At 60.2% G+C, this 21,691-nt stretch overlaps 1 protein-coding gene across 3 annotated transcripts in view; it reads left to right on the top strand.

The window, feature by feature from the left end:
- Positions 1-16,630, top strand: part of PSD2 (pleckstrin and Sec7 domain containing 2) — a 102,682-nt gene extending 86,052 nt beyond the window's left edge. For 2 of the 3 annotated variants that reach the window (XM_075900102.1, XM_075900103.1), the window contains 6 exons: positions 786-976; positions 1,667-1,737; positions 7,300-7,457; positions 8,910-9,054; positions 12,118-12,261; positions 14,906-16,630. In XM_075900102.1, coding sequence (XP_075756217.1) covers positions 786-976; positions 1,667-1,737; positions 7,300-7,457; positions 8,910-9,054; positions 12,118-12,261; positions 14,906-15,112 — 916 coding nt within the window. In that variant the 3' untranslated portion in view covers positions 15,113-16,630. The remainder of the gene's footprint in view (positions 1-785; positions 977-1,666; positions 1,738-7,299; positions 7,458-8,909; positions 9,055-12,117; positions 12,262-14,905) is intronic. The other variant, XM_025189099.2, reaches the window with a different exon arrangement.
- The last annotated feature ends 5,061 nt before the right edge of the window (positions 16,631-21,691 follow it).

Raw genomic sequence — 21,691 nt, 5'->3', positions numbered from 1 at the left:
CCAGCACTCCGGAGAGCTCTGCCCGCCCCGCTCCGCCCAGGGGCTCTTGCAGCACCTCCTGCCCGGCGAGCTTCCCTCCCTCCGAGCATCGGTGCCTTTCCCTCCCCACGTGCACCTGGCTCTCACGTCTCTAGCGCCAGCTGCCTGCTGCTCTCAGGTGGGCCTCGTTCCATACTCGGCTTGGCTTGGCCCGCGCTCTCCAGCCCACTCCGCCAGGCTCCGGCTCTCTCGGAGGGGCGTGAAAGGTTAACCATCTAACCAGTAAGCTCCACAGCTGAGGCCTAGCGGTTACGGTTAACCGGCGGGGGCTGGAGCAACCCCCTGCCCGCCCGGTTTAATAGGTTAACTGGTCAAACATAACGTTTAACCGGTTAACTAATTACACGGAGTTCTGCGTCCCTATTGTCCAGTCTAGTACCCAGATGCGGCCGCGGGAGCCCTGACGTGGGGTAGTTTGCCCCCCACTTCAGATCTTGCTCATAGCTGGCCTACACCCTGCAGCGTGAGGCCGAACCGCCCTTCCCCCACGCTTCGTTTGCCTGGGCCAGGATGCCGCTGACGGCCACACGAACGCCCGGTCTCCCCTTCGGCTCGGGAATGTCACCAAGCTGCAGCGCTGCTGCTCACGCGAGGGGAGTCTGGCCCCGCACTGATGAGTGGCCAGGATTTTCAATTCCCAGCAAGCCGGTTCCCTGTTCTACTGCCCCTGCGCCGCGCTCAAAGCCGGGCCCGGTGCCAAAGGCGAGCGCCCTCCCTTCAGCACGTTCTCTGGGTTTCTCTCGCAGTGACGAGGACGAGCTGAGGAAATCGCTCTCGGAACTTGTGGACGACAAACTGGGAGCCAGCGCCAAGAAGGTGACGAGAATCGTAGACGGCAGCAATCCCTTCCTGGACCTGCCGCAGGCGCTGAACGCGGTCACCTACAAGCACGGCGTCCTCACCCGGAAAACCCACGCCGACACGGACGGGAAGAGAAGTAGGTGGTAGGCAGAGAAGCACGGCGTGCCGGGCAGGGCCCCCGAGGGCAAAGAGGACAGCCCCAGACATGCCAGGACAGCACCCTGGGGCTCCCAGTGGGGCTGTGTATCTCCATCCCACCCCACCCTTGGAGCCCCGAACACTCCTCGAGCAGGGGGGCAAACCCAGAGCACTGCCGCCCGGCACCGACTGGCCGTTTTGCAGCTGGCCCCATCCGATCCCGGGCTTAACCCAAACTGGGCATCCCAGCGCCCTGAGCGACAGGGAACGAACGCCCAGCCCCAGCGCCCATCTCTAGTACGAGCCTCGCCCCGGCCAGCCCCTGAACCCAGGCAGCTTTGGCCCCTCTCCATAGCGCCGTTACCTGCCTGAGCGCCACCATGCCAAGTCACGCGCCGAGAAACGGGAGCGCAGGAGAGAGGCAGGGAAAGGTTCTGCAATGACCGGCAATTAGCAGCCCCCCCAGGGATTCCTTCTGTGAGTGGAGATGGATGGGCCTGGCGCAGAGACCCAGTAAGACCCCCCGACACCCCAAGGGCTCCCCTCTGAGCAGCCCCTCCCTGCCCACGACGGACAACCCCTCATGCAGCTACTCTCCAGGGCCCCCACGGACGTTCCCTGCACGTGGCCAATGAGAAGAGGACCCTGGTCCCAGCCACGGGTAACAAGCCGCTCTGCTTCCTTGCAGCCCCGAGAGGCAGAAGAGGATGGAAGAAATTTTACGCTGTGCTGAAAGGGACCATCCTGTATTTGCAAAAGGTAAAACCATCCACCGCCGCCCCGCCCTGGTCTGTAGGCCCTCAGCTGGCTCCAGAGCAGTGCTGCCGTGGCACGGGAAGGCCACGGAAGAGGGCAGCACGAGGCGCCACGTTCTGAGGTGGGAGGGGAAATGAGGCGAGACCGTGGGGAGGCGGCAGGGGGGCACCCGCATTGCTGAGGTCGGTGGAGGGTCAGGCTGGTCTTTTGCTGTGGTGGGTGTGGGGTCCAGCGAGGCGGTCACATGGGCCTGCCACTGCCCACACAGATAGTCCAGTGGACTCATGGGAAACGTGCCTGCTTACGGCGAGGCATGGGCTCCGGGGCTTTGCTGAGCCGGGGCCTTAGGCGGGATCCACGCTGGAGTCTCTTCTGGCAGCCCGTACCCTAAGGGGCCATGGACGCCCACGGCTCTGCTCACCCTGTGTGCCCAGGGGCAAGGCAAAGCCCCAGCCCCGCCCCAGAGAACAGCTGTAGGACCCCACCCCTGGGGCCCAGCGCTGTTGTCACCGGTGGCCTCCTGTCTACCCCTAGGGCCCTTCCTGTCGCCTTCCCGTCTCCAGCACAACGGGGGTAAACAAACGCAATTATATAAGAGAGGCACGCGGGGCCCTCGGGGCAGCACCAAGCTGTGACTCAGCCCCACGCTCGCACCCTGATGGGTGCCAGGTCCGCACGCTCAGCGATCCGCCCGAGGCTGATGGGAATGGCTTGGATGCCTGTTGCTCTCGCCTGTTTGGATTGTCACACCCAGCGTAGCGGAGTCCGGCTAGGGCAGCCCGGGAGCAGGGAGGCTGTGGCATCTAAGAGGGGTGATGTTAGCTACCTCTGTGAGTCCTCAGCCAGTCCCCCGGGTAGCCACCACACTGGCGAAGAGGCTGGCTTTCGGGAGGTCTGAAGCCATATTAACTCCAGAGACCAACGGGGGTAAATAGAATCGGCCAGTTTAGAGTCCCTCCTGCGGTTTCTGTTTGCTGGGTCATTCTGCTACCCATCCATGCAGACTGTCTGCGGATCGTTGCTGTGGGCTGTTCAGTAGCTGCCACATTTCGCCCCAGAGGTAGCTGCATTTCAGGGCATGTGATCTCCAGGGATAGTTTATAAATCAGCTAGTAGTATTAGTCTTACGGTAGTACCTCTATACCCCAGTGCCTGTTGTTCTAGCTGCCTTACACACAAGGGCTGTGTCTAGACTGGCAAGTTTTTCTGCAAAAGCAGCTGCTTTTGTGGAAAAACTTGCCAGCTGTCTACACTGGCCGCTTGAATTTCCTCAAGAACACTGACTTCCTGCTGTCTGAAATCAGTGCTTCTTGCGGAAATACTATGCTGCTCCCGTTCGGACAAAAGTCCTTTTGCGCAAGAGGGCCAGTGTAGACAGCTCAGATTTGTTTTGCGCAAAAAAGCCCTGCTCGCGAAAATGGGGATCGGGGCTTTTTTGCGGAAAAGCGTCTGTGCCAATCTAGACGCTCTTTTCCGCAAATGCTTTTAACGGAAAACTTTTCCATTAAAAGCATTTGCGGAAAATCCTGCCAGTCTAGACGTAGCCAAGGAATAAAAAGAGCAGCCCCAGCGAGCTAATGATACATACAAGTCACTGGGCAGAACCGACCGTCAAGGATGATGCGCAAGCCAGAAATGACCTGGCTTGCCACGCCGGCCCTAGAGTCAGCAGCGGGAAAAAATGTCTCTTGGCCTGTGAAGTGAGCACATCTGCCACTGAAATCAGCAAGGGGCAAGAAATGTGGCAGCCAATGAGAGAGACGCACGTACATTTCACTGTCAGTTGTGCTTGCGGGGATGGGAAACAGGTGAGTCCACGTACCCCGAGACGTTCTTCTCGCCATGCATCCGGCCCCGCTGGCGGTCTCCCTGCAGCCCCGCGAGGTTTAGAGCGTTGGCGAAGCCTGTTCACAGGTGGGCAGCGCCTGGAAACGGACATTTAATACATTGTCTCCTGTGTGTGGCCATGCCTCCCTCTGTGGGCTGCCCAGCCACTCCCCATTGCATTGTGGGAGCTGTAGTCTTCCAGGCAGCCTCACTCCTCGCGGACAATGGGGGCCCAAACTACAACTCCCATGAAGCAACACCCTAGAGAAACGAGGTTCAATTTTTCAGCCGATTTTTTTCTCTGTTCAATTTTTCATGCGCCTCACCCCAAGCCAAACATTCCCTGCGGCAGGGCGGCCTCAGCTCTGCCGCTGCTAGGTCCCAAAGTCACTCTGAGACCCGGGGTTCAGTAGCCACCGGGGCCCCACAACTGTTCCAAGGACCCTGCCCCATCGGTCGGTCCCCTCGTCGCCCACAGAGGAACCCAGCTGAGGCCCGGACCTGGAGCCAGCAGGCTGCGGACCCTGTGTGGGGGGAGCTGGCGGATGACAGGACCCCAAGGGCCAGCAGGTGGCAGGGAAGCCAGTGGGGCTGACGGGACCCCCACCCCACCAGCCATGTGGGGGGAGTTCCCCTTCCTGTGTCCCTGTCATCCATGCTGCCAGTGGGGCCCCGGGGAGGTCCTCAGCTCTCCTCCCATTTGTCCCCGGGGCCTCTCCAGCCTTGGGTCGCTCGGGTCCTCCTCCCGCTCTCCACTTCCCTTCTCCGCCTCCCCTCCCTCCTGGGGAAGTCTGTCTCCGCACCCCGCCCCGTGCGTGCAGCCACCTCCACCGCATTCGCTCGGTGGTACCTCACCCCGTCGGTGAGTTCTGGGGGGCTCTTAAAAGTGCCTACGGTTAAACCTTATGATCGCCCCCCGTCTGGGCAGCCGGCCTCAGCCACCAGGTGGCCCGGCCCGTCGACTCTTGGGCGTGTGCCCGTCCACCTCGCCGACTGGAGCATCGGGTGCCGCTTCTCTGCAGACAGCCCCGCCCCAGCCAAGATGGCCACCTTTACCGCTTCCTCGTTCCTGCCTGCTCGTCACTTACAGTCGGGTAGGCCACTTGGGAGGGAGCCACTCGCAGGGCCCAGCTGGCCTGCCCCATCCAGCCCAGGGGCTACCCGCTCAAAGGTGCCTAGGAAGGCATTAGGGTCACGTGTCAGGCCCGTTACAACGCCCAGCCACCGGCCCCTCCCCTGGGACCTGCCACTTTCTGCAGGAGCCGCTGTTGGCTGGCGGCCCGCCCCGGCACAAAGCCCCACAGGCCCGTCTGCTGGCCAGGTGAGCACGGCCTGGCTCTCCAGCTGGTGGCAAGGCTCTGCATTGCCTTTGCACTGCCCCCTGCTGCCTGACCAGCCTTGCAGGGGATCTGGGCTGGCTGCCACTTGCGCTGGCACGGGCGTTCCCGGACAAGCCCCCATGTGTAACGGGGCTGCCTGGACTCTGTCCCTAACAGGCCTCGAGTCACTCGGAGACCCTGGGTTTGGTAACCACGGCGCAGCTTATTCACAGGCATCTTCCCATCCCGGTTTTCACCCTTACAGGAACCCTCCATCATAGGGAGGGGAGAGCTACCTCCCCCTCTTCTACTCCCTGCCTGTCTCCCTTCCTCCTGCTCCCGTCCTTAAGGGAGAGCTACCTCCCTGCTTCTACTCCCCTCCTGCTCCTGTCCCTAAGGGAGAGCTACCTCCCTGCTTCTACTCCCCTCCTGCTCCTGTCCCTAAGGGAGAGCTACCTTCCTGCTTCTACTCCCCTCCTGCACCTGTCCCTAAGGGAGAGCTACCTCCCTGCTTCTACTCCCCTCCTGCTCCTGTCCCTAAGGGAGAGCTACCTCCCTGCTTCTACTCCCCTCCTGTACCTGTCCCTACCAAGTCCTTCTCTGGAGGGTTTTATGGAGCCCCAGGCTCCTTAGGGAGAAGCTGACTCTGCTTCCCAGTTAGGGCAGGCTATCTCCAGCTGGCTGAGGAGGGGGTGTGACGGAGGACCGGCTCTGCTACCAGAGGCACTGGCCTTTTGAGTGCTGCGGGCCCCGGGTTCGGTTCCTGATGTCTCTATGGATGTGGCCATGGTTTGTTCCACATAAACGTGAGACTGCTGCATCTCCAAACCCACAGCCCTTTCAGACCAGCCCCGTGGTGTGCTGCGATGTTAGAACACTCCGGGGAAGTCGAGGTCACACACCCCGAGTCCCTACGGTGGGGAAAAGCCCCTCAGACCTGCCTCCCATTGTCCCTCCACCCCCTTCCCTGCCAGGTGATGCAACCTTCACGTTTTCTCTGCGGTTTGCCTGTAAGGAGCCAGGCCCTCCAGGTAGGCATTTGCTTCCAGACTTTTCTTGGCCGGGCTCCGCTGACTATCTCATCCCAGGAGGCCTGGCGGCCGTGTGCTCATACACGTCGCAGCATTTCACCACAGATGGGTTTTTCTGTCTGCTTCCGAAAAGCAGCTTTCAGGCACTTCTACGGGCAGCCGCACAGCTCTGTACGGATGGACCCTTCTCACTCAGCATCCGGCGGCCGCTGGCTGGACGGCTTTGCTGCTCCTCCCTGCGGGCAGAGATACTTGTATTCGTGCTAGCCCTGCAAAGTCTGTGCCCATCTAGGCGAGCAAGGGGCAAGCCCTCAGCTGGGTTCTGCACAGAGCGGCTCTCGTGCCGCGGAAAGGTTTTGGCCTCCCGCGTTGCACAGGGAGCACTGGGAGCTCAGGACAAATACGTTTTGGCTGCCAAAGCGCTGTGTCGTCAGCTAGAGACACTAGAGATGGGGTCTGGGTCGCCTGTGAGCCCCTGTTCTTGGGCTGTGTTTGAACGGGAGGCAGGGTTCTCGGGGCGCATCTGAGGCTACTTCTTGCGCAAGAAGCTTTTTGCGGAATTGATCTTCTGCAAAACCTTCTTGCGCAAGAGCGCACCCACATTGCAAAAGCACATCGGAAAAACGATGCGCTTTTGCGTGAGAGAATCCAGACTGCATGGACGCTCTCTCGCAAGACAGGTCTGATTACTAGTCACGGGATAGCCGCCGGAGCACCTGTGCTTTTCTCCATTGGCTTTTTTTGTGTAACCTCTCCCCTCCCCCCCGTTACCCGTCCACACACACTCGTGCGCAAAAAGGAGTTATTCCTCGTAGAACGAGGGATACCTGCACCGCAAAACCCCCTGTTTTGATTTACTGTACATTTATTTGCACAAAAACACGCTTGAGGTGTGGACGCTCCGTGGGCTTTTGCGTGAAACCCCTGTAGTGTAGACGTAGCCTGAATGGAGAGAGGCCTTTTGCGCTGAAATGCTAATGCCGCGCATCCTCCTGCAGCGAGGGAAAGCGTTAGCCGCAGGGCAGGTTCATCTCTGGTGATGTCCATCAGCTTAGCTCGAGAAACCAGCCACCAGCCGCTGAAAATCAGTTCTGTTCAGGTTCTAGGGGCTGTGCCGACCTCCGGGCAAGTGAGCCGAGGGTTCAGGACGGACGCCCGTATTGTCCGTTCCCTAGCAGGCGGGGGGATGTGGCACCTGACATTTTCCCGGGGAAGGGAACAGTGGAAGAAGGTTCCAGAAGGACGTTAATTAGCATGATCACCCCAGAGCATTTCATGTAGAGCCGAGTCTTCTCCTGGCCTGGGTGCTTTGTCCCCCGGCGCAGGTTTGTTAAAGAGCCCCCAGACGCCAGCGTGGTCATGCTCCTGTGACTGCTCCTTCGTGGCAGGACGAATATAAACCCGACAAAGACCTGTCGGAAGTGGATCTGAAAAACGCCATCCGGGTCCACCACGCCTTAGCCACCAGAGCCTCCGACTACAGCAAGAAGGCCAACGTGCTCAAGCTGAAGACGGCCGACTGGAGAGTTTTTCTCTTCCAAGCTCCGTGAGTACGGCAGCGTTTGGCCTCGTGCATCTCTGTCCGATAGGGTGCAGCCGCTTTGGGGTGAGCAGATGTCCTGGTTTTATGGAGCCGGTCCCAGTGTTCGGGGCTTTGTCTCACGGGGGCGCCTGTTACCTCCCTCCCCGATTGTCACACTTGTGGTCTGGTCACCTCACGTCGCTTCCCCCTGTGCAATGGGGTGTGAGGATGGACCGGATCGAACGGGCGGGTGTTAAGTCACCTCGCAGAGGCAGCTGGGGATGCCAGAGTGGGGCCGTTCCTTGCGGTGTGGCTGCCAGATCCCGGGCTCCTTACTTGGCTGTTGCGCAGGCCTGACTGAAGGACCGGGAGGATGGCCAGCTGTCCAATCACACAGACACAAACACTCTGGCTCCGCCCCTAACCCTGCACCCTCCCCGAGGTCCTGTCCTGGCCACACCCCTTCCTCGAGGCCCCGCCCTGCTCACTCCACCCTCACTCACTTTCCCTGGGCTGGGACAGGCGGATGGAGTTGGGGGGAGGGTGCAGGCTCAGGGCTGGGGCCAAGGGGCTCAGAGTGTGGGAGCTGGGGCCAGGGGTGCAGGGTGTGGGCCCTGGGAGGGGGGTTAGGTGCTGGAAGGGGCTCAGAGCCGCCCAGGACAAGGCAGGGCCCGTAGCTGGGAACCGGCATTGCTGCGTGGCCTGGGCATAAAACCAAATGGCATCGCTCGGGCTGTGTGGACAGAGATGGAGAGCTGGCGTCTCGGGCTTTCGCTAGGACAATTTGGGGGGGATGGGGAGGAGGGTAACTAACAATCCCATAAAAACAAGGAGCAGTCCTGTGGCACCTCAGAGACTCAGAAATGCGTAGACAGAACCAGGAGCTGGTGTGGGCACAACCCACTTCCCCAGACGCGCTCGAGTGGGGAAAAGTTCAGAACAGGACACGTCCAGCCCACTCCATTCACCTCACTGGCCCCGGCACGACCACAGCGGGGACGGTTTTTCCTCTCCCTTTGTTTCCTGTCCTGCGTCTGACAGTTCCCCTGGTTTCTCCACCCAGGCGCCGCAGAGGGAGCGGGTTTCCCCACAAACGCTCATGACGCTGTATCTATTTAGCTGTTAGTCTCTCAGGCGCCGGAGGACTGCTCAGTGTTCTTAAAGTTACAGACTAACCCGGCTCCCTCTGAGACTTTTGAACAGTCCCACAGCCCCATGGTGCCCAACACGCAAGCCACTATTCCCGTGTGGGAATAATGTGGCTAGCGCGCTACAGGAGCTACTCCAATGGCTGCTTCAGAGCAGGTTGGACACAGCTGAGACCTTGCTGGGTTCCAACCCTGACAAACCCACGGGCACCGAAAAGCAGGGCTACTTCCAAGCGAGGCCGCGGGCGACAGGGCTGCCTCCGAAGCGTCCCTCCCGCTCGCAGGCCTGAGCGCGGGGGCAGACCCTAACTCTCTCTCCCCGTGACAGAAGCAAGGAAGAAATGCTGTCCTGGATACTGAGAATAAACCTCGTCGCCGCCATTTTCTCTGCCCCCGCCTTCCCGGCTGCCATCTGCTCCATGAAGAAATTCTGCCGTCCCCTCTTGCCGTCCTCAGTGACTAAGCTGTGCCAGGTGAGGCCTGCGGGAACGGCAGGGGCTGGGACGCTGGCCGGCATGGGGCAGACTTTGGTAGCTGCCGGGTGCACTGTGGGATGTGGCCAAGGTGGATCTGCTGCTCCTTTCAGGTTTCTACCCAGGCTTTGTGCCATGAGCAGAGAACCCCGCTCCCGATCTGCAGGCTGGGACTGAGTCTAGGGTTGCCAGGTGTCCGGTATTCATCTGGACAGTCCCGTATTTTTGCCTCCTGTCTGGTAAAAAAACATTCAGAAAATACCAGACACCTAAGATATCTGGCATTTTCTGATTTTTTTCCCTGGCCAGGAGGCGAAAATGCCGGGCACCTGGCAACCCTACAAACACTCAGCGCCCGGCCTCCCCTTCCCCCAACACCCCCAGTCCCCAGCCCCCATGCTTACCTGGTTCCACAAGGCTGCCGGCACAAAATGGCAGCCAGCAAAAAGACCAACGGGAAGCAATGACTCCCCTGGGTCTTAGTGCTCAACCACTCCCCTGTTCCTATTCCTGCACTCACTCTTAAAGGGGACATGCTGTTTTAATGCTGTCTCATTTTATTTTACTTTTTTTTTTTTTTTGCTCAACAACTTTGGTCTCCCCCCCCCATTTTTTTTTCAACTGAATTTTTTCCCGTTGTTTTTTTTTTTTTGGCGGGAGGGAGGGGCGAGTGTTCGGAATTTTTGTTTCAATCATCTGGCATCCCTAACTGAGGCCTGTCCTAGCCAGCGGTGCACAAACCCTGGCACGCCAGTAGTCCAGGCCCTGCAGGCGCCAGTAGTGCCTGCCGAAGTCTAGAGAGGCAGGGAGGGCAGAGGGCATGGTCAGAGTGGGCAGGATGCTGATGGAAACCTGGGCACGCTGCTGCGTCCCACCCTGGAGTAGGAATCAGATGCCCCGGTGCCCTGGCGGCAGTAACGGTGCCCCACTAGCCCACGGGGCACATGGCCATGTTCAAGGAGAACACGCAGTGCGCCAGGCCCGCTGGCTTGTGGCTGGTTGTGCTGGCCGCCAAAGCCTCCCTTCTTACAGAGCATGTGGCGCCCATGTCATTTGGAGCATGGGGATACTGAGAGCATCGAATCCAGCCCTCACCCAGAATACAATGGAAAGCACAACCTGCCTCCCCTCGGCCTCCGGGCCCAAACGCCCCTGGATTTCCGTGCAGCCAGACGGCTCCCTCGGTGGCCAGCGACTGCTCACGCTTTGGGACGTGCAGCCAGGAGTGGCCAGCTGGTTACTTTTTGGGGCAATCCATGAGCAGGCATTGAATTGTCAGCGTCCATAGCTCTTACACCACCTTCGCCTTCCAGCCCCTCCGGAGGCCCGGGGGGGACTGGGTTAGCCACAGGCGCCGTATTTCGTTCTGAGGCAGAGCCAGTCCGCGCTGACCCAGCAGGCTTTGCAGCCGTAATGTCCCGGCTCCATTTCGGAGTCATTCTCGCTGGCCCTGTTCATGGCTGTTTCCTTCTGTCCTGGGATGGTCTGGACACTGCTCAGCCTGTCTCCTACGTCCCTGGGCCCAGCACTAGCCAGCCCGTAGCCACTGCTGTCTGGGTCTGCCTTGCTTCCACCGGGCCAGCCTCAGTCAGGCTCTTTCAACACTATTGGGCCAAGAGGCCAGGGGCCCAGGAATTGCTTCGGGCAAACGTTTTGCAGGCTAAGGTCTCCGAGATGGAGACCCCACTCTCAGAGCACCCTGGGGTCAGGCACTCAGCCGCCATGGGAGAGACCCAGCGTCACATCCCCAGCTGTCTGAGCTCAGTCTCCCATGGCCCAGCTGGGTGCCAGTCTGCTGGCCTGAGGAACGTTAGCTCTACCGAGTGGAACAGGAGCTTCCGAGAATTGGGGCTGACTCGGACTGGTGGCTAGAAGGCAGGAGATGCAGGTACAAGTCTTGGCTGGGCTCAGGATCTGAACCACCTGGCCATCCCGGGGCTCCTCTCTGGGGCCCTCCCATGTGTGGGTGCCCGAAGGCCTGGGCTGGGCAGCGCTTTGGCTTGCTTTGTGCCGCCGACTTGGTGTTCCAGCCAGCCCTAGCACAGGGTGGCCCAGACCCTTGGGAGCAGCCTGGTCCTGCCGACCGCCCCCACTCCGCTCAATGGCCATCTTCTGCCTTTCGGCTTGGCAGAACCACCCCCAGGCCGGGGGCGGGGGCCTCCACGAACACACCACAAACCCGCCTCAGCAGCCAGGTGAAACACAGCGCCCTGGGTCACCACAGGAATGCACCCCGGGCAGGCCGTTACCCCATGGCTACCACGGCACAAGGTCGGGGGGTGCCTGGGCCGGAAGGAACAAGACGCAGGGAGGAACGAGCTGCTGAGGGAGGTTGTGGAATCCCCATGACTGGAGACAGACACTGGTAGGGGAGGGTCTAGATCAGTGTTTCATGCCACACCAGCGTGCTGCGGGGCAGTCGGAGGTGTGCCGCAGAGAACAGAATTCAAAATGGCCACCCTTAAAGGGGCAGGCGACTTTTTTTTTTTTTTTTTTAGTTCAATAACTTTCCCCCTGACCCTTTTTCCCCCCAACCTTTTTATTTTTTTTTTGCTCAACAAAAAATCCTTGGTGTTCCTCATAAAAAAAATTGTTTGGTGTTCCTCGGTCTTCAAAAGCGTAAGAAACAGTGATTTCAATGGTGCTTGGTCCTGCCATGAGGGCAGGGGACTGACTCGAGGGCACCTCGGGGTCCCTTCCAGTTCTGTGGTTCTTGGAGGCTGAGAACCCAGCTGTGTCTGTGAATCTGGACTTCCGGTCGGTGGTGGGCAGGCGTTCAAGGCCACAGCCCAGTCCACATGTGCGTTACAGAGGTGCTGTGGCGCCATGTCCCTCCACTCCCACAGCAAGGACCGATGGGGTTTGGTCCCCCTCAGAGCCCCCCCCCCGCCCCCCCCCCCCCGTTGGGCTACTTCTCAGGTGAGCTTGCGACTCGAATGCAGCCCTTTGTCCCCAGCACAGAGGCCAGGCTGGGCCGGGACCACCTTGACCAGACGAACCCGCGCCCGGCCTGTGTGTTGGCCCGCAAGCGCCGCCCAACACGTGACCTGCCTCTCTCCACAGGAGGACCAGCTGAGGTCCCATGAAAGCAAGATGAGGCAGATTGCGGACGAATTAACGGAGCACAAGCTGCATCCTGTGGAGAGAAGCCTCAAGTCGAAAGAGGCTGAAGAATACAAGCTGAAGGAGCATTATCTAACATTCGAGGTAAGGGAGCGCTCGCCTCTCCTATGATAAATCAGGCCAGGGAGGAGTCCAACAGGAGCTGCTGAGCCTGGAATGGCTCCTCTGTGTGTGTGTGTCCATGTGTTTAGGGTGTGTGTGCGTGTGTGTGTTCATGGGGGTGTGTGCGTGTGCGTGTTCATGGAGGTGTATGCATGTGCATGTCCATGTTCACAGGGGGGAGATGTGTGTGTGTGTGTTTCCATGTTCATGGGGGGTGCACATGTGTGCGTGTGCGTGTTCATGGGTGTGTGTGCATGTGCGTGTCCATGTTCACAGGGGGGAGATGTGTGTGTGTGTGTGTCCATGTTCATGGGGGGTGCACATGTGTGCGTGTGCGTGTTCATGGGGGTGTGTGCATGTGCGTGTCCATGTTCACAGGGGGGAGGTGTGTGTGTGTGTGTCCATGTTCATGGGGGGTGCACATGTGTGCGTGTCCGTGTTCACGGGGGCGAGACGTGTGTGCATGTCCGTGTTCACGGGGGTGCAGCAAAGCCCATGTGCACAGACGGAGCAGTATGTACTGACAGTAGTGGTCTTTTCTGAAATATTTAAAAAAAGGATTTTCCATAGTAATTTGTAAACCCCACAAAAACCAGAGAACTCAGCCCCCAGCCCGCTGTCCTGGCGCCCGACCAGTCCCTGTCCTGCCGGAAGGAGGCAGTCTGACCCCCTGTCCGGGCCAGAGAGGGGCTAAGGTTGGCTTTACAGGACCTGTGACTCTCCCAGTCCTGGATCTAGCTCGGGGTGGGCAAATACCGGTCTGCAGGCCAGATCCGGTCGCCAGGTTAGCCCCTGGCTGGCCACCACTGTATCCACTTGCACCTCCGCAGGCCCAGGTGATCGCAGCTCCCATTGGCCCTGGATTGCCGTTCCTGGCCAATAGGAGCTGCGGGAAGCAGTGTCCCAGTCCGTGCCACTTCCCTCCACTCACATGGGCCGGGATCAGTGATCCGCGGCCAACGGGAGCTGCGATCGCCCGTACGTGCAGAGGGGCAGGCAAATGAAGCGGCGTCAGCCCGTCGGGGCTCACCTGGTGAAGCGCCGCTATTTTATTGCCCACCCCTGGGCTAGCTGCACTAACCTACACAAGCCAGCAGCCCCAGGGACTAGTCAAGAGCTGCATATAGGAACCCACGGCCCCGCCCGCCAGACGCCAGCACTGGACAGGAGGAGAGACAGAATTGCTGCCACAGGGATCTAGGCTACCTGCAGAATCCACCTCCCCGGAAGGGCCCACAGAGCCTCCAGCCAGTGGCAGCGCTGGGACCAGCCCCCAGGTCGCGTAGCCCCGCGTACAAGCCACTAGGCCCACAGTGGCAGGCCCAATGCCAGCTGGCTAGGTGGAAAAGGACACACTTCCCTGTTGCTCCAACCCGCGGCCCTCAGCTTTCCCCGGCAACGGTTCCCCATTGTGCTTCGCTTTCCACGCCACTGGAAGCGACTGGCTTGCAGACCCAGACAAGCGCCGCGCCCATCCCGAAACCCGGCTGCCGGGCTCCTCTGAGCCCAGCTTCATACGTCCGTTGGGACAGAAATATCGTCCTCCCCTTGCCGCGCGGAGTGGAGAGTGCCCCACGCGCATGTCCGGGGCTGGCACTGGAGCTGGTCCTGACTCTGCTCCTGCGTTGCATGGAGCCTGCTAAAACTAGGCAGCTAGCTAGATGACCTCCACGTACCCCCAGGGCACCTGTCCTGTGCTTAGAACCCCTGGCTTACCCGTTCAACTGCGCTGATGGGTTCTCAGATGGCAGGGGCCTAGCAGGGAACAGGCCCTGGAAGGATACCCCACATCGCTAAAGATGCCCAGAGGAGGCGCGGGGTACTGAGCACTTGAGAGTGACATTGGGGTGAAGAATGGCCCGTCCCTGTCTGAACGTACTCCCCACCCCCCCACCCCCCCCACGCAGGGAGCCGGGGCTAGGTACCGGCTGGGGAATGTCTCCCTCGGAGCACGGTGCTCCAGTCTGGCCAGCTGGCGGAGATTCGGACGGTCCAGCAGCTGCCGGGAAGCCGGTCTGAGATGCAGCAGGACTTGCGTGTCACGAGGGACCGCAAACACCGACCTGAGCTAGCTTTGAAATGCCGTATGCTGCACAAAAGCACGAGGAGCAGCCCCTCCTTTGTACACCAACGTGAGAGGGAGCCGGGGCGGCCCGAGGCGGGCTGCCGGCAGCTGGCGCCCCAGGCGGAATGCGCGATCGGCGCCCCTGCCTCCACTGCCCTCAATGGTGTTTAACGTGGCACCCTAGGCGATGGCTGAGTCAGCCTATACGCACGGGCCGTCCCCAGAGGGAGCCGCTAATTGCGGGGAACCAAGTGTCGGGCCCACAGCTCAGTCCCACATTGGCTTAGAGCTCGTGTTTCTTCCTGCCGCTGGAGGTGACTGAGACCAGAAGTCAGAGGCAGGGTCATCTCGCTAGGAGCCCCAATCCCACTGTGATTCCCACTTTGCTTATGTACCGCAAGGTTCAGTCAATCCATGTTGTCCACCTGCCTGGGAGCAAAGGGGTTTGCCCAGTGCATGATGAGGGGTGACTGCAGCTGGTTCTTCAGCGTTCTCAGTACATCTGTGTCTTGTGCCTTCCCTGTTACCCGCCTGCTTGTTCTGTTCTGTGTCCCCCTGCAGAAGAGCCGCTACGAGACGTATATTAACCTGCTGTGCGTGAAGATCAAAGTGGGGACGGACGACCTGGAGAAGATCGAAGCCAGCCTTTTCCTGGTGGAAGCTGACGACGTCTCCTTGCGGAAGACACATTCCAGCCCTTCCCTGAGCCAAGGACACCCGTGCTTGCCCGGCAAAGGGGAAAAGGACGCTAGAGCGCAGAACACTTAACAGGTCACTCTGGTGCGGGAGACACCAGTCGGCGAGGCTCGGAACTCCTTGACTAGATCGATGAGCACAATTCTACCTAGGAAACCACGCGAACAAAACCGGTAGCCGTACGCGCCGTGGAGACGGATCCAGCGAACGAAATCGAAGAAGCTTTAGTTCACTCGTGGCTGATTCCCCCACCCCCACCCCGTGCCCTGACATTTCAGCGTCATTGACTGTTTCCTCCTCACGTCTGTCTCCCCATCAGTGTTTCTTTCCCTCCTGCTCCCTGTGTGCGTGCAATAAAGGGACCCGTTCTTTGTACCAGGGCTGGGCTGCTCACTCTCCAGCAGCTTGCCCCTGCATCACCGACGTTTCCAGACTGCTGCCACACGGAGACACGCCCGGCTCTCGGGGCCTCGGATCCATCCCTTGCAACAACCCGCAGCAGGCCTGCAGCACCAGCAGCACTTACGACCACACAGCAGGAGGAAACACAACATCGAGGAGCAAACCTCTCCCTATTGCAATAATACAAGTCCAGCAGGGTATTTACTGAGGCGCACGGGGTGGCATCACCATGCGTGTGCAAAGAGCGATCTGTGCACGGCAAGCGTGAGCTCCCGGGCACTGTTGCTTGGTTTTTATACATATAAAAGATATATAAATAAATATATATAAGGAAACGCTACAGTGGGTTTGAAAGGTGGCGTCAAAGTTACAACACGGCGAGGGCGAGACGGCTGGGAAGGCGATTTGAGGCTACAGGGGTCTTCGTAACGTAGCAGAACGTTGGGTTTTTTTTAAAAATGCAGTTGCCTCCATTTTGGTTTCCATTTGCAATGCAATCCCCTTTGGCTTTGCTATTGGCGCTTACTGAACTATCCCGCCTCCCCACTGCTTCTTTTGTGTCCGTGGACGGAGGCCCCATCGGAGCAGCTGTCCTGCAGATACGAGCTTCGCTACACGGCCGGGGCAGGGGGAGCCGTAACTCCTGTCCAGTTGTATTGTACTTCCTCCATGTTGCTATGAGCCGGCTATACTCTTTCAGCGGGATATTGTGTTGCTGTTTCATGCGGTTGTCTGTGGTCCGATGATTTGCTGTTGTAATAGAAACGATCCCACTGCATTTCAGATGCCTGAGGCACTTTATTTATTTATTTTCGTTAGGTTTTTTTCTAGGCATGTTCACAGTAACCAAGTTCCGGTTTTCAAGGATCTTGTAGCTGCTAGTTACAGCAATTTACAGTTTATATTTTTGCAGCTTTTTTTTTTAAGGGGCAAAAAAAAAGATTTTTGTTTGGACCCTTGTCCATTTCGGAGGGTTTATAGACTCTTGGGTTTTCATGATGTTTCTTACCGCGCATAACACCTCCACCCAATTTTACCTCTTCGTTTACCTCACCTCTTCTTTTGGTCTCTCGGTTTCTTTGTACAGTTTGATAGTTTCTTTGAAAGGACGCACTAAGAATCATGTCAAATGAAGAAATAACAATAAAGCTGAATCGGTTGATAAAGGGATTTGGTCTAAGTCCATTTCTCACGGCGACGTGTGCATTGCCACGACGTCCAGGGTCTCCCCGGGTACCGGATCCTTGAATTTCGACCTCATCACGTGGCCACGCGCCGCACGGTGCCCCTCTGGACGGAAAACTCCCTTTGTGTAGCTGCGAATCCGGCCTCATTGGCGAAAGTCCCATTGGCGCCAGGTTTTTCAGCCTCGGCGGGTCCTGCTGGGGCGGAATCACACGGGGTGAGGGCTCTAAGAACAGGGCACTGCGCTCAGCTGGGGAGGAGGAAGCCACTGGCTTAGGGCGGGGTTCTCACCTGGGGCGTGATGACAGATGTGAACTAGTCGGGGGGGGGGAGTTAGTCACCCGATTTTTCCTTCCGTTGGGGAAAAAAAAGGGTTCCCAGCCCGGTGCTTGAAGGCGTGACCTGAGCGCAGCCGGGGGCCACCCTGCTCGCCAGTCTCAGGCCGCCTGTACCAGGAGCTCAGGAGTCCTCCAGCGAGGGGCAGTCCCCAGAGGGGTGACAAGCCGGGGTCATGGTGCTAGCTGGAAAGTGGGGTCACAGGGAGACCCTGGCTGGCTGGAAGGAGTTCGGGGGGGGGCAGTAAGGAAAAGTTGACATCCCCCCCCTCGTGCAGCCAGCCCCAGGGAGGGGTAAAACCCTGCTCGCTGCTGGCGTGACTCTCTAGCTGGAGCACGTGGTGCTGATGCTGCAGGAAGTGGCCAAGCCCCCTGGGGAGTGTATACACCCTGCCCCTGTGCATACAGCCATGGGGCAAGTGTGTAGCCAGCTCCAGCCGGTACCCGGGCCTGTTACTGCCTGCCACAGAACAGCCGTATCTCTCTCTCGCTCTCTCTCTCTCACACACACACACACACACACACACACACACACACAGACAGACACGGCTCCGGGCAGAGAGCCCCAGCAGAGTCAAAACTCCACCTAGACACGTGACTTTGCCGTACACCGGCAGCCCGTTGTTAGAGCGACCACGCCGCGGAACGCAGCGGCCGTGCCCACGGCGCAGCCCGAGGTGTCCTGCCACCAGCCGCGGCTCAGCACCGAGGTCAGCGAAGCCAAGGCACTCGTGCGGTGGCTGCAGTTTTGATCAGCTACTCGGGTTCCCACGTCTGCAGCGCACAAGGAGCACGTGCAAGATCAAGGGCAGTGTGTGTTATCCTCGCCCGGCCTAGTCGTCTTCACCTGAGCATGGGTCCATGGATGCCGGTGGGCCAGTGTGTGGTCCCTCGAATCTTTTCCATCAATGTGTGGAATAATGTTACATGCACTGAGGCAGGCATGAATGTGCACCACCAGTAAAAGCAACACCCAGCTGCAGGTGCTCTGCTAATCAGTGGGGCAGCTTTGGGATCTCTCCCGAGGGGCCGCCCAAGCGCCTGGCCTCCAGGGAACCCTGCTCACCATCTCATGTCCCAGCAGCCACCATATGATAGCGACTTGCAGCCTCCTACTCATCGGGACGCAAGGAAAAAAAAAAGTTGGTGGCAAACAGCTGTATGTGCCCAGTCTGGATGTGAAATGTCTAACCAGTCATGCTACCAGCATGGAGGAGTGTGACCTAAGAGTTAGGGTCAATGTTCCCTTTAAATTTTCCATCTGTGTACAGAATACATTTTACGTTGTGCACTGAGGCATGTGTGAATGTGCACCACCCACAGAAACATTCTACAGGCTGTGGGTGCTCGGCTATTCAGCTGGGTGGCATTTAACTCTCTTCTGGGCTGCTGCCCAAGCACCCAGCTTATAGGGGACACTGGTTAGGGCTCTTCCGTAGGAATTCAGGGAGCCGGGAATGCCCACTCTGCTACATACTCACCTTATGACCTTGGCAGTGCAGTTTAGTTTCCCCCCGTCCTGATTCCCGGATGGTGCAAAGGAGAGAACCGCAGGGCCCGGCCGCAGCAGGGTCGAGTGAGGCTAAATGCATTAGTGCTCCAACAGTAAGGAGCCGGCTCGTGCTCTGTGTGCAGGGAGGCAGCTGGCGGGGAACACTAACAATCCGCCCAGTGCCACAAACCCAATGGCCCCACGAACGGGGCGACATCTGGCTCCCAGCTGCTGTCCCTGAGCGGCGCGGGAGCACCTGGAGCCGAGCCGAGGGCCGGTCGGGGCCGCAGGGCCTGGCTCGTCAGTCTGACGGTGAAGAACAGGCGGCGCCGGGGCTGCTCTCCCGGGGCGAATGCCAGCTCGCCTCTGCTGCTGTGGCCACTGGTGTCCAGCGAGGGGCTGTGCTGGGCCTGTTCCCCTCACGGCCGAGCCCCCCAACAGTCACCCTGCCACGCAGGGCTGGGCTTGGGCTCGGTCTCACAGCCGGGGAAACGAGGGGCAGCCAGCACAGCCCCCGTCTCCAGCTTACACCCCACCCGCGGGCGACGCCCCCTCGCTGAGCAAGCCCCATTCCCGGGGGTAGCCGGAGCTGGAACCGGCCGGCCCAGAGCTCCCCTCGCTGGCCCAGGCGTAAATCCGGTGCTCTCCGGCCAGCCCTTGCAGAAGCCCCCGGCGCCGGCCAACAAGCAAGACCCCGCGTGTGGCAGACAAGGCGGGTTGCCGTGCACGGGGTTCGACGTGTCCGAGCCATCGCACGGATGGAGTGAGCCGTGCGTGGGGCGTGCACGGGCCCCCCCCGGGCCCATCGCCAGGCAACGTGCCACTGGCCGCTGGGAAAATGCGCAAGCGGAGTCACCAGCCCTGTGCCGGGGCGACAGTTTCCGGCCACGTAACGCCATTGCCCACGTCAAAGAGAAGTGTTTCGCTTGGGGTGGGGAACCTGAGGTCCAGGGCTCGGATGTGGCCCCCCGGCGTGACAGGATCTAGCCCCTGCATTGGCGTGCCAGCCCCTCCCCCACTGCTGTCCCAAAATCTACCAGCCCGGGCCCCCCGAGGCTCTGGTGTGGGAGGGGACCGTGGGGAGGGTTTTTCTCTGTCAGGAGCCACGCCAATGAGGGGCTGGACTTCTCACTAGTCTGCGGCCCCCGACTGATTTTTCTGTGGGTCAGGGACCCCCCTGCCCAAAATAGGTTCCCCACCCCGCTTTAGCCAAGCTGTTCCTGGCGGGGCCAGCGTCTCAGTCTCAGTCTCTCCTCGGGCCCTGTCACAGCTCCAGAAAGGCCCGGCGGCCACTGCCAGCGTCTCAGGCCCCTCGCCGCAATCCGACGCCAACACGTGGAAACAGAATACGGCACCAAAGGAGAGAGAGACGTCAGGTGCCATGTTTATGCCTCTCTCGCCTTTTCCAGACACCCCTTAGCGCCTGAACGTGGCGGCTCGAGGCGGAGGGAGGGAGCGGCTCAGTTCGGTCCGATAGGGATGTGACCGTGTAAACGTGGACACGTGGACATTACGACACTCACCTGGAAGGCCCCGGAGAGCCCATCACGGCCAGTCCCTGCCCCCCGGAAGCACCAAGCACCGGCTGGATCCGGGGTGGGCAATGAGTCTTGGCGAGGGGCCACGTCAAGATTTTGGAAGGTGGTCGAGGGCGGCACTTTTCTGTGGAGGGCGCAGGGTCTAGGGTGGAGGTTGGGCACAGAAGGGCGCACGGGGTAAGGGAGTGGGGGGCAGGAGACGGTGTGAGGTCTGAGAGGGAGTTTAGGCAAAGGAGGGGGTTGGGATCTGGGTCAGGGGATAGGGGTGTAGGGGCAGGGTGGGGCTTTGGGGGCAGGAGTGGATACTGGCCTGGGGGAAGGGCACTGGGGGGGTGCAGAGTCTGGGAGGGAGTTTGGGTGCGGGAGAGGGTTCTGGCCTGGGGGAGGGGCGCTAGGAGGGGGTGCAGGGTCTGGGGGGTGTTTGGGTGAGTGAGAGGGTTCTGGCCTGGGGCAGGGGCGCTAGGAGGGGGTGCAGGGTCTGGGAGGGAGTTTGGGTGCGGGAGAGGGTTCTGGCCTGGGGGAGGGGCGCTAGGAGGGGGTGCAGGGTCTGGGGGGTGTTTGGGTGCGGGAGAGGGTTCTGGCCTGGGGGAGGGGCACTGGGGGGGTGCAGGGTCTGGGGGGGTGTTTGGATGCGGGAGAGGGTTCTGGCCTGGGGGAGGGGCACTGGGGGGGTGCAGGGTCTGGGGGGGTGTTTGGATGCGGGAGAGGGTTCTGGCCTGGGGGAGGGGCACTGGGGGGGTGCAGGGTCTGGGAGGGAGTTTGGGTGAGTGAGAGGGTTCTGGCCTGGGGGAGGGGTGTAGGGGGGGTGCAGGGTCTGGGAGGGTGTTTGGGTACGGGGGAGGGTTCTGGCCTGGGGGAGGGGTGTAGGGGGGTGCAGGGTCTGGGGGGGTGTTTGGGTACGGGGGAGGGTTCTGGCCTGGGGGAGGGGTGTAGGGGGGTGCAGGGTCTGGGGGGGTGTTTGGGTACGGGGGAGGGTTCTGGCCTGGGGGAGGGGTGTAGGGGGGGTGCAGGGTCTGGGAGGGTGTTTGGGTACGGGGGAGGGTTCTGGCCTGGGGGAGGGGTGTAGGGGGGTGCAGGGTCTGGGGGGGTGTTTGGATGCGGGGGAGGGTTCTGGCCTGGGGGAGGGGTGTAGGGAGGTGCAGGGTCTGGGGGGGAGCTGTGACGGGGGCAGGGGGTGCGGAGGGCTTGGGCGGCGACCTGGGGATTGAGCTGGGGCGCAGGAGACTCTGGGGGGCAGGGGCAGGCTCTGGCTGGGAGGCGCTTGCCCGAGCCAGCAGCCCTGCAGCCCCCCAAGGCAGGCCGGGCTCCCCCCGCTGCAGCCCCAGCTCACTCACAACTGCAGCTGCAAAGCGCCCCTGGCTCTCAGCTGGGGAGGGGGAGGGGATTTGTGCTGCTCCCACCCTCCAGGCCCAGCTCTCAGATCTTACTGGCTGGTTGTTTCCAGCCAATAGGAGCTAAGAGATTGCTGGGGTCAGTTCCTATTGGCCGGTTGCTTCTGGCCAATCGGAGCTGAGGATTAGGCTGGGGGCGGGGAGATTGTAGGAAGCCTCCCCCTGCTGCAGGGATGCAGGGAGTGAACTTTAAGCTCCATGCCTGGGGGTCTAGCAGGGGGGTTTGCCCAGCCCTGACCTAGCTCATCCCTGCCCGGTGTCTGTCCAACCTGCTCTTATATAGCTCCGGAGATGGGGATTCCACAACC

Source organism: Pelodiscus sinensis, chromosome 17 (assembly GCF_049634645.1).
Source record: "Pelodiscus sinensis isolate JC-2024 chromosome 17, ASM4963464v1, whole genome shotgun sequence".
Taxonomy (NCBI): Eukaryota; Metazoa; Chordata; order Testudines; family Trionychidae; genus Pelodiscus; species Pelodiscus sinensis.
Note: the sequence above shows the minus strand (reverse complement) of the source record. Positions and strands in the feature narration are given on the sequence as shown.